Genomic DNA, 14,017 nt, shown 5'->3' with positions numbered 1-14,017 from the left:
GTAGCGACGGGGAAATCTCTTTTAGTCTCCTGGAACATCACCGTGGAGTAGGGGTGGGCGATATAGACGATATAGGCGATATGCGATATAAATTTGTGCCACGATATGGATTTTGAGCATATCGCCTATATTGCGATATGATCCTGAGCCGGCACAGTGGAGAAGGAGAGAGTCCCTCCCTCCCTACTGTGCGCGGCTGCCGCTGACCACCAATGACAAGAGGAGGAGGGGAGGGACTGACAGTAAATCATTGAGTTTTCACGATCTCAGTGAGCGCGTGAAAACTCAAATCCGATGGTATATTCTAACCCCCAGGCGTTCCCATGGTGACAGGGACGCTTGCCTGGGGGTTAGAACATACAGGGCCACGCCGCTGACAGTAGAACATTTTAAAAACTAATCAGTAACTTTAACTTTATTGCTTGGTGATCTCATTACTGTATACCTTACTAGGTCTTCGCTCCGGTAACAGCAGGCAGTGCGGGCGGGCGGCGCTCACTCACTGACGTCACGCGCCTACTCCTCCCACTAGGCGGCGCAGGCGCGTGACGTCAGTGAGTGAGCGCCGCCCGCCCGCACTGCCTGCTGTTACCGGAGCTAAGACCTAGTAAGGTATACAGTAATGAGATCACCAATTAATAAAGTTAAAGTTACTGATTAGTTTTTAAATGTATTCCTGTGAGCGTCGGGGGGGGGGGGGGGGGGGGGGGATGATCTGTGGATGGCACCGTTTAGGGGAGGGGGGGTGTGATCTGTGGATGGCACCGTTTAGGGGAGGGGGGGATGATCTGTGGATGGCACCGTTTAGGGGAGGGGGGGGGGATCTGGGGATGGCACCGTTTAGGGGGATCTGGGGATGGCACCGTTTAGGTGAGGGGGGGGGGGGGATCTGTGGATGGCACCATTTAGGTGAGGGGGGGGGGGGGGGGGGGGATCTGTGGATGGCACCATTTAGGGGAGGGGGATCAGCTCCCTGCTGTTGTGTGCACAAAGCACAGGGCAGCAGGGAGAGTGTAAAGTCCTATTCACCCTAATAGAGCTCTGTTAGGGTGAATATGACAAGGGTTCTAGCCCTTAAGGAGACTAATAGTTATTAAATAAAAAGTAAAAAAAAGTTTAAACACGCCCCCCCAAATATAGAAAACAATATAATCGCAATATATATCGCATATCGCACATGCTTAAAATTATATTGCAATATAGATTTTAGGCCATATCGCCCACCCCTACCGTGGAGGACCTCCAGAAAGACCGATCCGAGACTGTCCGGCACGTCCCCAAAGAGTGGCGTCATGTGGAACCCGGTAGAGGCACTAAGCATTGAGGATCCTTTTCAGTTGCTTAACTAGGGTGCCAACTTTGCTCTTGTAGTTATTCTTCACACACGATTTGCTCATTTATGCTCCTTGGCAATTCAACGTTGACTTTACGTTCCACAATGGGGCAGACTTCAGATCTGCCTAGTTTGCGTATTCCATGTTGGTTTTGTCTTTTTCTCCTTTGTTTTTCTATTGTATTCCAGTACACATTCTGGCTCGCTCAGCTGATAGAGAAATCTTGGATAAGCCACAGGTTCCCAGTTAGTCCTCCATGAGCCGCGTCTGGATCATAGGTCATCTGGGTTACTTGTACTGTTAGGCCTATTGCACACGACCGTATGGCTTTTTCAGTGTTTTGCGGTCCGTTTTAAACGGATCCGTTGTTCCGTTTTTTGTTTCCGTTGTGTTTCCGTTTCCGTTCCGTTTTTCCGTTCCGTTTTTCCGTATGGCAAATACAGTATACAGTAATTTCATAGCAAAAATTGGGCTGGGCATAACATTTTCAATAGATGGATCCGCAAAAAACGGAACGGATACGGAAGACATACGGATGCACTTCCGTATGCATTCCGTTTTTTTGCGGACCCATAGACTTTAATGGAGCCACGGAACGTGATTTGCGGCCAAATATAGGACATGTTCTATGTTAAAACGGAACGGAAAAACGGAAACGGAATGCATACGGAACACATTCCGTTTTTTTTGCGGACCCATTGAAATCAATGGTTCCGTATACGGACCGTATACGGACCGCAAAAAACGGCCAGTAAACGGGAAAAAAAAAACGGCCGTGTGAAAGAGGCCTTAGGCAGATGCTATTACTTTATATGGTTCTTAAGATTGTGTCGCTAAACGTTAGGGGACTTAATCCCCATAAAACGGGCTTTTATGTGGTCGGAAGCTCTAGACCTCAAGTGTGATATTTTATGTGCCCAGGAGACCCATATACTGGCACAGGATGGACATAGAATCCGTCACCCTAAATTTCCTGTTATCATTCACTCTCAATTCATTAAAAAACAACGGGGGGGGTACTCCTGGCGTTTAGAGACTCAGTGGCGTTCACCCCTATCTCCAATGTTGTGGATAAGATGGGAAGATACATTATCCAAATATGCTTAATTAATAACGTTCGCTATACTATAGTAGGTCTGTACGCCCGAAACGCTCATCAAGTGAGATTCATGCACCAGGTTGTGAAAAAAGTGAACGAAATTAAGCCGGGTCATCTTATTCTGTGCGGAGACTTCAATCTAGTCCCTGATCCAAAACTGGACTCCTCCGCGCCTCTTAAGAGTAGGGTACTCCTCTAGAGGATTGGGCTCATTCAGAGGAACTATTTGATGTATAGCGTATCCAACACCTCCAAGAGAAGGATTACTCCTACTTTTCATCAGCACATAGATCTTACTCTCGTATAGATTTGTTTCTAGTCTCTAGAGCCCTCCTACCGTTGGTTTCAGAAACTACTATAGGGCTAATTAAGTGGTCTTAACACGCAGCGGTTACGATCTCGATACAGGAGTCTTATGCTCCCGCCCACCCCCCGATATGGCGTAACAGCACCTTTTTGAGGTCACATGCGGTGTATAAAACAGAGTTGGAGGGAGCCTTTAAGGGATTCTTCAGCCATAATGTGGGCTCAGTTTCTTGTCCTATAACACTGTCGGCCGCGCACAAGGCCTTTATACGGGGAATATTTATTAAACTGAACGTTGCAGCACGGAAAGCTAGAGATAAAAAGATCACCGATTTGCTTTCCTCTATAGCAGATTTAGAATCTAAGAATAAGTCCAACCCTCAATACTCAGATCAATTAAAAGATCTTAGACTCCAGCTCAAGGACTGTCTACTGTACAGGTATGAGCAAAAATTTACAAAAAGTTAAAGCTAGATACTACTCCCAAAATATTAAAGTAGGAAAGCTACTGGCGCAGCGTCAAAAAACAAACAAAGAACTAAAGCTAGGATTATTATATATATATATATATATATATATATCTCCATCCCGCATGGTATTGCGAAGTCCTTTAAATAATATTATTCCTCCCTCTATAATCTGAACCCACCTTCAGCCCCACAAACGGACCCTATTGATCAGATTAATACATTCCCTCTATCAATACAAAACAAAGGGACATCCTGAGCGCCCCATCTCCCCCCAGAAACTTCAAAAGATTATAGACGCCGCTCCGCTCCACAAGGCCCCAGGCCCGGATGGTTTGTCGAATTGCTATTACAAAACATATCGGGGTCTCCTTTTGCCCCACCTGCTTGGTGCCTTGCAAAAGGGCTTCCAATCAGGGTCCTTTCCAGAGGAAATGCTATCTGCAGTTATTATTACGATTCCGAAGCCCGGGAAGCCCCCGGAGATCCCGCAGAATTTTAGACCCATCTCGTTTTTAAAGATAGACATAAAATTCTATGCAAAACTTTTAGCTAATCGGTTGGCCCCTCTGTTGCCCACCCTGATAGACAGCGACCAGTTGGGCTTTATAAAACAGACACAGATTATTGGAAACACAAGAAGGGTCCTGAACATCGTAGACTTTGTGGAGAACACGGGCTCTGAAGTGGACTTGGTCACACTGGACGCGGAAAAGGCGTTTGACCGCATTAATTGGTCATTCGCCTTTTCAGTCTTACAGACTATGGGAATCTGCAGCACCTTTCTAGGTGCGATTAAAGCACTTTACGGTAACCCCTCGGCTAAAGTTTATACGAATAATACTTTATCTGCATTTTCAATCACCAACGGGACCCGGCAGGGTTGTCCCCTGTCTCCGACTACTTTCATCCTTTCCATTGAACCACTGGTGCGCGCCACCCGACTTTCGGAACAAGTGAAGGGAGTTAAAATCGGAGATAGAGAACATAAGTTATCACTTTATGCTGATGTTATCCTAATCTTGAGTTCCCCCATGACTTCACTGCCCGCCGTCATGCAAATTATACAACAGTTTGGGGCGCTCTCCTTTTATAAAGTGAATAAACGAAGTCCCAAGCTTTACCTGTTAATGTTCGGCCATCAACCCTTGAACAGTTGCAACGCAACTTTAGACTAGATTGGCAGACAGAGAGTGTCCAATACTTGGGTACTCAAGTCTCTAACAGGACAAAACTCTTGTACAAAACTTAAAGAGGACCTTTCACTTGTAAAAACAATGTGAACTGAGTATGCTGCCATATAGAGCGGCGCCCGGGGATCTCACTGCACTTACTATTATCCCCGGGCGCCGCTCCGTTCTCCCGTTATAGGCTCCGGTACCTTTGCTCTAAGTTATAGTAGGCGGTGTCTTCCCTTGTCCTGTGGGCGTCTCCTTCTCCTAGGCTGCAGCGCTGGCCAATCGCAGCGCACAGCTCACAGCCTGGGAGAAAAAAACCTCCCAGGCTGTGTGCTGCGATTGGCCAGCGCTGCAGCCTAGGAGAAGGAGACGCCCACAGGACAAGGGAAGACACCGCCTACTATAACTTACAGAGCAAAGGTACCGGAGGGCATAGCAGGAGAACGGTGCGGCGCCCGGGGATAATAGTAAGTGCAGTGAGATCCCCGGGCGCCGCTCTATATGGCAGCATACTCAGTTCACATTGTTTTTACAAGTGAAAGGTCCTCTTTAACTTCCTCCCTCTATTAGGAGAGATGGAAAAAGATCTCATACGTTTTAGCAAACAAGAGATCTCCTGGGTGGGCCGCATTGCTGCCTTCCAGATGCTCGCTCTCCCAAAAATTTTATACAAATTTAGGACGGTCCCCATAGCCTTACCTCATTCCTTTTTCACCCGTGCGAATCGATTGCTCCATAAATTCATTTGGTCTCCTAGACGGCCACGAATAGCCGCTAAATTACTGACTAAGTTTAGAAGGGCTGGGGGTCTATGTCTTCCCGACATATATGACTATTATATTGCTACACATATGAGTTTTCTGAGAGAATGTTGGGGAGGGAGTACACATCACCATTGGTTACACATTGAGACCGCCATCTCCCCTCAACGTAATCTAAAAGCATTGATGATAGCAGCCCTTGTCCCGTCTCTCTCTCTCTCTGGGAACCCTCCCCAGCTTCCTCTCTAATTCCATTTCAATATGGAGAACTTTCCACGCTAGGGCCTCCACCTCGGAGATATCACATTCAGGGAATTGCCCCTTTAGAGACATGCGGTTTTTTCATTGCAGATTTGGACCTCAGCCCCTGGGTTACCAAAGGTGTATCTTCTGTCAATTTATTATTGTTTGAAGGGTCGCAGCTTAAAGAATTTTCCACTGTATGTGCACAATCACAATCTCTCAAAGGGATTTTTAGGTTTACCTCAGACTCCGCCACTTGCTTCATAGGAAAGACCCTATTAGAGCTTCAGTACGTAAGGATGTTTTGGACCTTTGGAACACTAAAGGGTCCACCTCTAGGGGTTTGAGACCTGTCTATACTATACTAGGTTCTAAGCAGGAGTTAGTGAAGTCGACCCCACTCGTGTCCTGGGAAAAAGAATTGGGTACGTCCGTAATTTGGGTCCGCATTCGTTCCGCAATTTGCGGACCCCTTCACTTTCAATGGGGCTGGAACGGATGCGAATCCGCATCTGCATTTTCGGGATCCGCAATTCTGTTCCTGAAAAAAAGACATGTCCTATTCTTGTCCGCAATTGCAGACCAGGAAAGGGATTTTCTATTATAGTGTCTGATGTGCGGTCCGCAAATTGCAGGTATCCGTGTTTTGCGGATCGTGCGAATGGACCCTTATTCTGTCTGAAGTTTTTCAATAATTGCCTGCGATTCATTTCTCCATAGGGAATAATGGCCGACGAATTGCACTAGCAATTTTGACATAACTCAGTCACCGTGCGTTTAGGTCCTCTATAGACAGGACAGATTCGAGGGGCCACAGAAGACTCGGGCTGCCGCTCGGTCCCAATTCTATTACAAATCACTTACATGATATCAGGAGCTTGCTGCCTTTCACTACATTTTCTTTATTTCTCATTGAAAGAGGAGTACAGTTGCTCTGAGACGACTCATTAAGTCCTGGTGTCATTGAAAAGCTGGATCCCTGCATCTTACTTCGGACTGGAGAATTCTATAATGAAGTGAACAACAAAGATTTCATAGAATTACAAGACGCTGATGAGTATGCAGTATAGGGGGTCACAGTATAAGATGGCACCATAGAGTAGTTAGGGGCCGACAGACTACCATAAAGCCGTCTGCCTGGAAACCACAGTGGGCGTCTGCTCAGAATTTTGCTCCATTCAGTTTGGCTAAACCACCGGCGGGTCAGAAGGCATTTACACTGACAAAACGTGTTCGTAACTGGAGGAATACACCATGGATTTCCCCAAAGGTTATTTACACTTAGACAACCAATGCATCCAGAATGTAATGTCTTAATTAAAGGGGTATTTCCATTTTTAAGTTATATATATCACTAGGATATGGCGCCATTTAGGACTGTGATGGTCCAACCTCTAGGTCCTCCACTGACCCAGAGAGTAAACAAACCCTGTTGTAGTCTGGTCCTGCAGTCATACGACCTTCCATCTGCCCCTCATTTCCTGCTAACCTATTCGTTATTACTTAGAAACCTGTACATCACAAATGAAGGACAGATAGACGGCGGGATCAGACTACACAAGGTCTGAATGTAGTCTGTAACAATGGAGACTCACGAGCCTGCCCAGAAACCGTGTACACAAAACAGTACACAGTTTTTAAAAAAGGTTATGTACACCTATGGGGGCATTTTTTTAAAAATTATTGCATTGTACTTATTTTGAGCTAAAAAAACTTTTGCAATTAGTCCAAATTAAACATTTTGAGCCACTTTCTCTGTACAGCCCTGAGATTCTCCACACAGGTGCTGTGTTTTTACAGTTTTCCCAGGCAGCTCAGATGACGGCTCCTTATCTCCGACCTCCTTAACACTCACTATAGCTCAGTTCTTATCTTACCGATAACAATGTGGCTTAAATAAGCTTTTTTGAGCGGTTACTCATTTAGAGATAAGGGTTATTTGTGCAATCATCTAAGTGAAAGTACGATTTTCACTGCTAGGCAGAAGTTAACTCTTTATGGCAAAGCTGCTGAATATTTTTAATAAAGACAAATGAAAAAAACTAGATTTTTGTGAAACTCCCCTGTAAAATCTCTTTCTCGCTTAGTTCATTGGGGGACACAGGACCGTGGGTATAGCTGCTTCCTGCCACTAGACTGAAAAGTGATCACTCCTCCCCTGCCGGCTATTATCCCTCCAGCCTAGAGAGAGCATATCAGTTTGTGCCCAAGCAATAGGAGTAGGGGGGGAAAGAAGGATACAGTAAAGGGTTTCTACCACCAGAAATACTGTTATGTAGCTGACTGATATAGCGATGTGCTAGTGTCAGCATTACATAACAGTATGCTTCTAATATTAGTCCCTGCAGCCGTTTTTGTTAAAAAAAAGCACTTTTATAGATATGCTAATGAGCCTCTAGGTGCTATGTGGGCGTCATTAGCACCTAGAGGGCTCCGTCCACTAACCATTTCAGCCGCCCATCACGTCCCTCCAGCCCGCCCCGCTCCTGTTGATTGACGTGAAACTTCTCAGTATCTCGTACCAATTCCCGCGCCATGCGCTTCTGTATTCGGCGCAGTGAGTGAATGCGGCGCTCCTGGTGCCGGCTTCCTTATTGTAACGTAGTTGGCGCAGGCGCAGTGAGGAGGTCGGCGCCGGGAGAATACAGAAGCGCACGGCGCAGGCGCGGGAATTGGTACGAGATACTGAGAAGTTTCACGTCAATCAACAGGAGCGGGGCGGGCTGGAGGGACGCGATGGGCGGCTGAAATGGTTAGTGGACGGAGCCCTTTAGGTGCTAATGACGCCCACATAGCACCTAGAGTCTCATTAGCACATCTATAAAAAGTACGTTTTTAAGGTGAACGGCAGCAGACATATAAGTAAGAACACTTATGGACTGCTGACACTAGCACATCGCTAGTGTCAGTCAGCCAAATAGGACCAAATCTGGTGATAGAAGCCCTTTAAAATTATTGCATTGTACTCGCTTAGTTCATTGGGGGACACAGAACCGTGGGTATAGCTGCTTCCAGCCACTAGACTGAAAAGTGATAACTCCTCCCCTGCCGGCTATACGCCCTCCAGCCTAGAGAGAGCATATCAGTTTGTGCCCAAGCAATAGGAGTAGAAGGGGGGGGGGGGGGAAGATACAGTAAACAACCAAATAACTGACCAACGCCAGTCGGATCAAACCAGAACTGAGGGCCATACTGGCTCCACAACCGCCAACATTTACGGCAAACAGAAATTACTGGGTGGGAGCTGTGTCCCCCAATGAACTAAGCGAGAGAGATTTTACAGGTGAGTTTCACAAAAATCTCGTTTTCTCGCTCGTATCATGCAAGACTTTGCTGCCTGGAGCAGTACCCGCCGATGCCTAGGAAGGCACCCGGTAAAACTTGATGAACGTGTGCCCGGAGGACCAAGATACTGCCTTCCACACTGGAAAGCTACTGCATGACGGATATGGACCCGAGAAGCGCCGACCGCTGGTCGGGTGGGCCAAGACTAAAAGGAAGTAGAACTAAAAAGGCCAAGTCCGCAGGATCCTCCTCTGGCAAAGAGAACGCCCCCTAGGGTGCGGAATATTGGTATACCAATGCCCTTATAGCTGTAGAGGCTTGTGGTGAGATTTCTAGTGAGTGAAGCTGCCTGAAAAACCCACTGCAGGCCAAAGAATCAATACCTCGAGAGAAAGGTAAAGTAAAGCCAATGTGAGCATCAACAGTGATGGGAAGCCCCGTCAGTGACCACATTTTAACAATGTGGCAACCCTGCCTGGAAGGGCAGATGAGTGGAACAAAGATGAGAGAAATACTCTTGCTGGGTGGAGTGCGATTACGACGTCCAACGCCTTCCCCGTACCCGAGGAACCCTGGGCCTGTGGAAAAAATAGAGATGGGCTTCCAGAGTCGTACAACTCATGGCTACTGGTCAGCCAGACAGAAGGATAAGGTGATCAGTTATGCAGCTCGAGGAGAGACAGGGAAGGAAAAGGGTGTTCCGTTTCGGGGACAAAACCCCTAGCAGCGGTGGCACATCGTGACAGACATCCGCTTTACCCGTCTTAGGAAGGCTCTCAGTCCACCCCCGGAGTGAGCAGTGAAAGAATGACCAACCATTGGCTTGAGGTGACGTAGACATTGATATCTGAAGAGAGGTAGCACCGATGGAGTCACGGCATCACTAGTAGAACCCAAGTCCCGCTTAGAACGGCAATCTAGTGGTTGACGAGTGCCGCAGGGACTAAGCTACCCAGTAGAACGCACTCGAAGGTAGATGATGATCAGCAATGGCAACTACGCCATCGCCACGCCCGAGTTGACGACAGAAGGACAACAGTTGTCAGAGCAACGGACCCTTATCGGTAGTGTAAACCAGAAAGAGGCCAGAACTAAACCCCATTCCCATCTGAGACTGGCGCTCTATACAGAATCTAGTGGTAATGTGATACTCCGCCTGAAGATAAGGTTATACAAGGGAAGCCACAAGAGTAATGCTCACGCCATACTCCAGCTGAGGAGTAGGCCACACCGTAGGTCACTGATTCTAATGTTAGAAGAATCCGTCACCTGACGAAAGAGCTGTGCAGTAGGAACCTTAGCATGTAATGGTGACGCAAACACCCCTTGTGCAGTAGGAGCTACCGCATGCTCCGCCAGCGTAAAACTGAGGGGAAGGCCTGAGGACATCCAGTAGAAGTCATGGTATCATGCTGTCTCAGTTAGTAGAGCTAACCTTAAACCCTCCACCTGAAAAGGGCACTGAACAGGAGCAACCGCCGAAGTAGTGCCAGGGTAGAACCCCTACCTGAGGGGGGCTGTCCCACTACAGCGATTACGACCATCTAGCCCTAGCGTGAAGACTCCCCTGCTAAGGAGAACCCATTGTAGTAGTCACTGCAGAGGACCAGCATAACACCCTCCCCTAGATAAGGAAGAGTGGTGGACGAAGCATCCAGAATCAGTGGAATATTCTGCTTGCTCGATCGTGATCACAGTATTCTGTGTAATGTGACTGACCTGAACGGTGGAGGCTCATGGGGATGGGGGGGTCTCTAGGACACAAGTGTTGCTGGGTGACCCCCCTGAGAGAACAAAGGTCGACATTTTTGTGTCCCCAACCAGTGTTAGAAGAAAAGAGGGATACAATATGGGAGTATCCATAGTATCCAGTGGCAGTATCCATATGCCACTAGATGAAGAGTACCAGGCACTAGCGGGTACCAACTGTTGCCACGGACTACCTGTGAGGGAAGCCAAGGCATCTAGTGTCGTGGCGTAGTTGAATTATAGCATGCAAAGATGCGTAGTGATTCCCCCGTTAATGGATCATTTGTAGAGGGTAATGCCACAGGAAGTATGTGATGGAATAGTAACAAATGGTAGTGCAATCCCCCGGTTAGGGAAGGGGGTAGCGTGATAGTCAGAACCGCAATCTACAGAAGTGTAATTACCCACTCTATGGAGGGGGGTAATGCCTACGGTAAGCACTGCGCTCAGTGGCAGTGCAATCACTCAACCTATGATAGGGAGTAACATATCCAGTAAGTACTGTAACCCGAGGAAGTGCGCCCGAAGGGGGTAATGCACCCAGCAGGAACTTGCATATGACGAGTTCTGTACCCGGTGGGAAGTGCAATTAACCCACCCCAGTAAGGGGGTAATGCGTACGTAAACACTGCAACGGCAGTGAGAATGCCATAATGCCACCTATACAAGAGGATAATGCATACTGACAATACTGTGCCCAGTGGAACTGCAATTCCGCCACTTACGGAACGTAGGACGCCTATGGCTGGCATTGAGACCAGTGCTAGTGCGGTCAGTCCACATAAGGAGGTAATACATAAAGGTAAGTACTGTATCCAGTAGAAGTGCAAATACCGCCTAAGGAAGGGGGTAATGCATACACCAGAACCGCCGGCTAGCACGGACGTAATCTTGGAAGACTGAACCGGATTCATGTCAGAGTCCGAATAACTGTCCTGCTTCGGCCCGCTCGTGCGCAGTTCCACCTCTCAGCCTCTAGCCCATGGCTGTTGCAGGCTGTGGCGGTGTTGATATAACAACCAAACTACCCCAGAGGTGGAATGGAACTAAAAGGTCCGCTTACCGGATTCCGCAGACGGTGCTCTATTAACCAAACGACAAAGGAGGGTGGATTGGGAACTTCCAGAGGTCCTCCGTTGTATTGCGCAGGAGGAGAAATATCAGACGACCCAGGAGGGTGGATTGGGAAGTTTCAGTTGTCCTCCACTGGCTTTGCGCAGTTGGAGCATTATCAACCAACGGCCCCGGAGTGTGATTGGGAGAACTGTGAGAAATCCTCCACTGTCCGGGATGGGGTACAGGCCCAGTTGGTACACCAGGGGTGATCCTGCGGTGATGTGGGCTGAGGAGGGCATGATCTGTATGGTTCATTATATTTTTTTTTTTGGCGAGGACCTAGCCTCACATGGAGAAGAGGCAGGAAGGGCTGAATAATGCAATATTAAGGCACATTGTGCCTGCAGATAGAAACCTAGGGTAAACAGGTGCTGGCCTTAAAGAGGTGGCTGTGCAGGAAGGGTTAAACTGCCCAAGGACCGGGGCGGAGCCAGCGGGCTCCCGGGAAGATTCGCTCCAGAAAAATAAACCCGCCCCCACCCCCCCATACCCGAGAGTGGAAGTTGCGGCCTCAAAACCGAGGGCTACGTTTTTACGCAGGCCGACCGGGACTTACCGCCAGTCGTAACACAGTGGTACCTGGATCGGTGTCCGGAATACTGCCTTTGTCCACTGGCCGCGGAAGCCCATCCAGTGTATCGGAAGAAAAAACAGCACGGCCGGAGGGAAAAAAGAAAATAAATAAAATAGGTAGGCCCGAATAAAGTCGGGGCCTAGATTTTGAGGCGTCCGGCCGACTGGGGTATCCGTTCTGCCTGCTCTCCCTCTGGGAAACAGAGGGACCCAGAACGGCATTAGCGGGCGCCCGGGATGGATCCGCCGAGAAAGTGCGGCGCTTGGCCGACCGGGGAGCCCACCCGGTCGGAGAACGGGGGACCTGGGATGGGGCGCAGAAGGCGCCTGTTTGTTGAGGAATCCTCTTGAATGTCCCCTGTCCTGATATGTCTAGATCGGAGAGGGGTGGGGAGACAGAAACCAAGATGCTGCCTCCGTGGAATGGGATTAACCCTTTCATTGCTGAGGTGAGATGGGCGATGCGTGGAGGATTCGCTACCCCCTTAAGAATGGGGCCATGTGTGAGGGGGACAGGGAGGGACAGCAATACTCACCTGTCTTCATCTGTGCTCTTCACCCTTAGTCTTGTATCAGCAGGGCCACCCCACGACCGCTGGCACCAGGCATCAGGGGTCCGGGCAGAGAAGGGCTGGAGAGGAGGTGGCCCTCTTGCTGGCGGGAAGCAGGGGAGCGAGGCTGCCCTTGTCCGCTTTGTCTTCTTGGGTGAGGCAGGGCGGTGGAACAAGCAACACCGGCCAGCCTCCCAGGGAGACAGACGTAAGCGTTCCTGTGCCCTATCCATGAAATCTGTGAAAAATAAAGAAAATTAAGAAAATCAAAAGAGCCACCCTGCTAAGCTAAAAACTGATATGCTCTCCAGGCTAGAGGGGGTATAGCCGGCAGGGGAGGAGTGATCCCTTTTCAGCCTAGTGTCGCTTCCTAGTGGCAGCAAGCAGCTATACCCACGGTCCTGTGTCCCCCAATGATACGAGCGAGAAAGCCATTTTAAGCCAAAAATGAGTAAAATAGAATCATAGAAAAAAAAAAAAAAAAAAAAAAAAAATTGTACAAGAAGGTGTACATAGCTTTAATGAAGAACGTTTGCATAGCTGTTTCATCTTTGAATGTACATGCATTGGAGGGAAAAAAAAAAAGGCTGCAAAGGTGAATAAACCCGTTAATATGACCACACACATTACGGGAACTCTTGTAATCACAGAGTAGTCAGACGTTACAATTTAGTGAATACTTACAAATCCCAAAGAGCTTATAAGGGACAGAACTTGTCCGGGAGTGCGGAAGTAGTCTTGATTGGGTTTGGCCATTGATGGGGTTGTAAGAATATCGATCATATTAATATCTTAAAAGGGGAAAAAAAAAAAAAAAATAAGTCTAATGTGAACTAAAGCAGAACATAAACATCTAAAAACATATATAACATAATGTATATTATGTAAAACCAAGCCTCTCTTAAAGAGGAACACCCACAATGAGATCTGTAGGACCATGGCTGAAGAGCTCCTGCTGTGCATACAACCAAAGTCCAGAGACTTCCGCATGGTGACCATGACGTACCGCTGGTGGTCTTAGGACTATGACTGGAAACACGACTAGCAGGAGGACCAACAACTTAAAACCATAAAAACACGAGATGCCTGTAAGTACATTAGCGCCTGCTGGGTAATCCCATGAATTAGAAAGAAAGAACGATAATATACCGTTATTTTTCGCTTTATAAGACGCACCTAGGTTTTTGAGGAGGAAAAGAAAATATTTTTAACCAAAAAGTGTGCTTTTGGTGGGTTTTGAACTAATGGTGGTCTGTGGATGACACCATTATGGGGAATATCTGTGGATGACACTTTTTTTGGGGGGGGGGGCTGGAGAGATGGATCTGTGGATGACACATAGCATCTTATGCGGG

The 14,017-nt window shown here is 47.9% G+C and overlaps 1 protein-coding gene across 2 annotated transcripts in view; it reads right to left on the bottom strand.

Moving 5' to 3' along the window:
• MASTL (microtubule associated serine/threonine kinase like) overlaps positions 1 to 14,017 on the bottom strand; it is a 60,881-nt gene that overhangs the window by 24,301 nt on the left and 22,563 nt on the right. For both annotated transcript variants that reach the window (XM_040434373.1, XM_040434374.1), the window contains exons 5-6: positions 13,347 to 13,453; positions 6,253 to 6,394 (exon numbers count right to left, since the gene is read on the bottom strand). In XM_040434373.1, the coding sequence (XP_040290307.1) occupies positions 6,253 to 6,394; positions 13,347 to 13,453 (249 nt within the window). The remainder of the gene's footprint in view (positions 1 to 6,252; positions 6,395 to 13,346; positions 13,454 to 14,017) is intronic.

The sequence above is a fragment of the Bufo bufo genome, chromosome 5 (genome assembly GCF_905171765.1).
Source record: "Bufo bufo chromosome 5, aBufBuf1.1, whole genome shotgun sequence".
Lineage (NCBI taxonomy): Eukaryota > Metazoa > Chordata > Amphibia > Anura > Bufonidae > Bufo > Bufo bufo.
The sequence above is the reverse complement of the archived record's forward strand: the minus strand, read 5'-3'. Positions and strand labels throughout refer to the sequence as shown.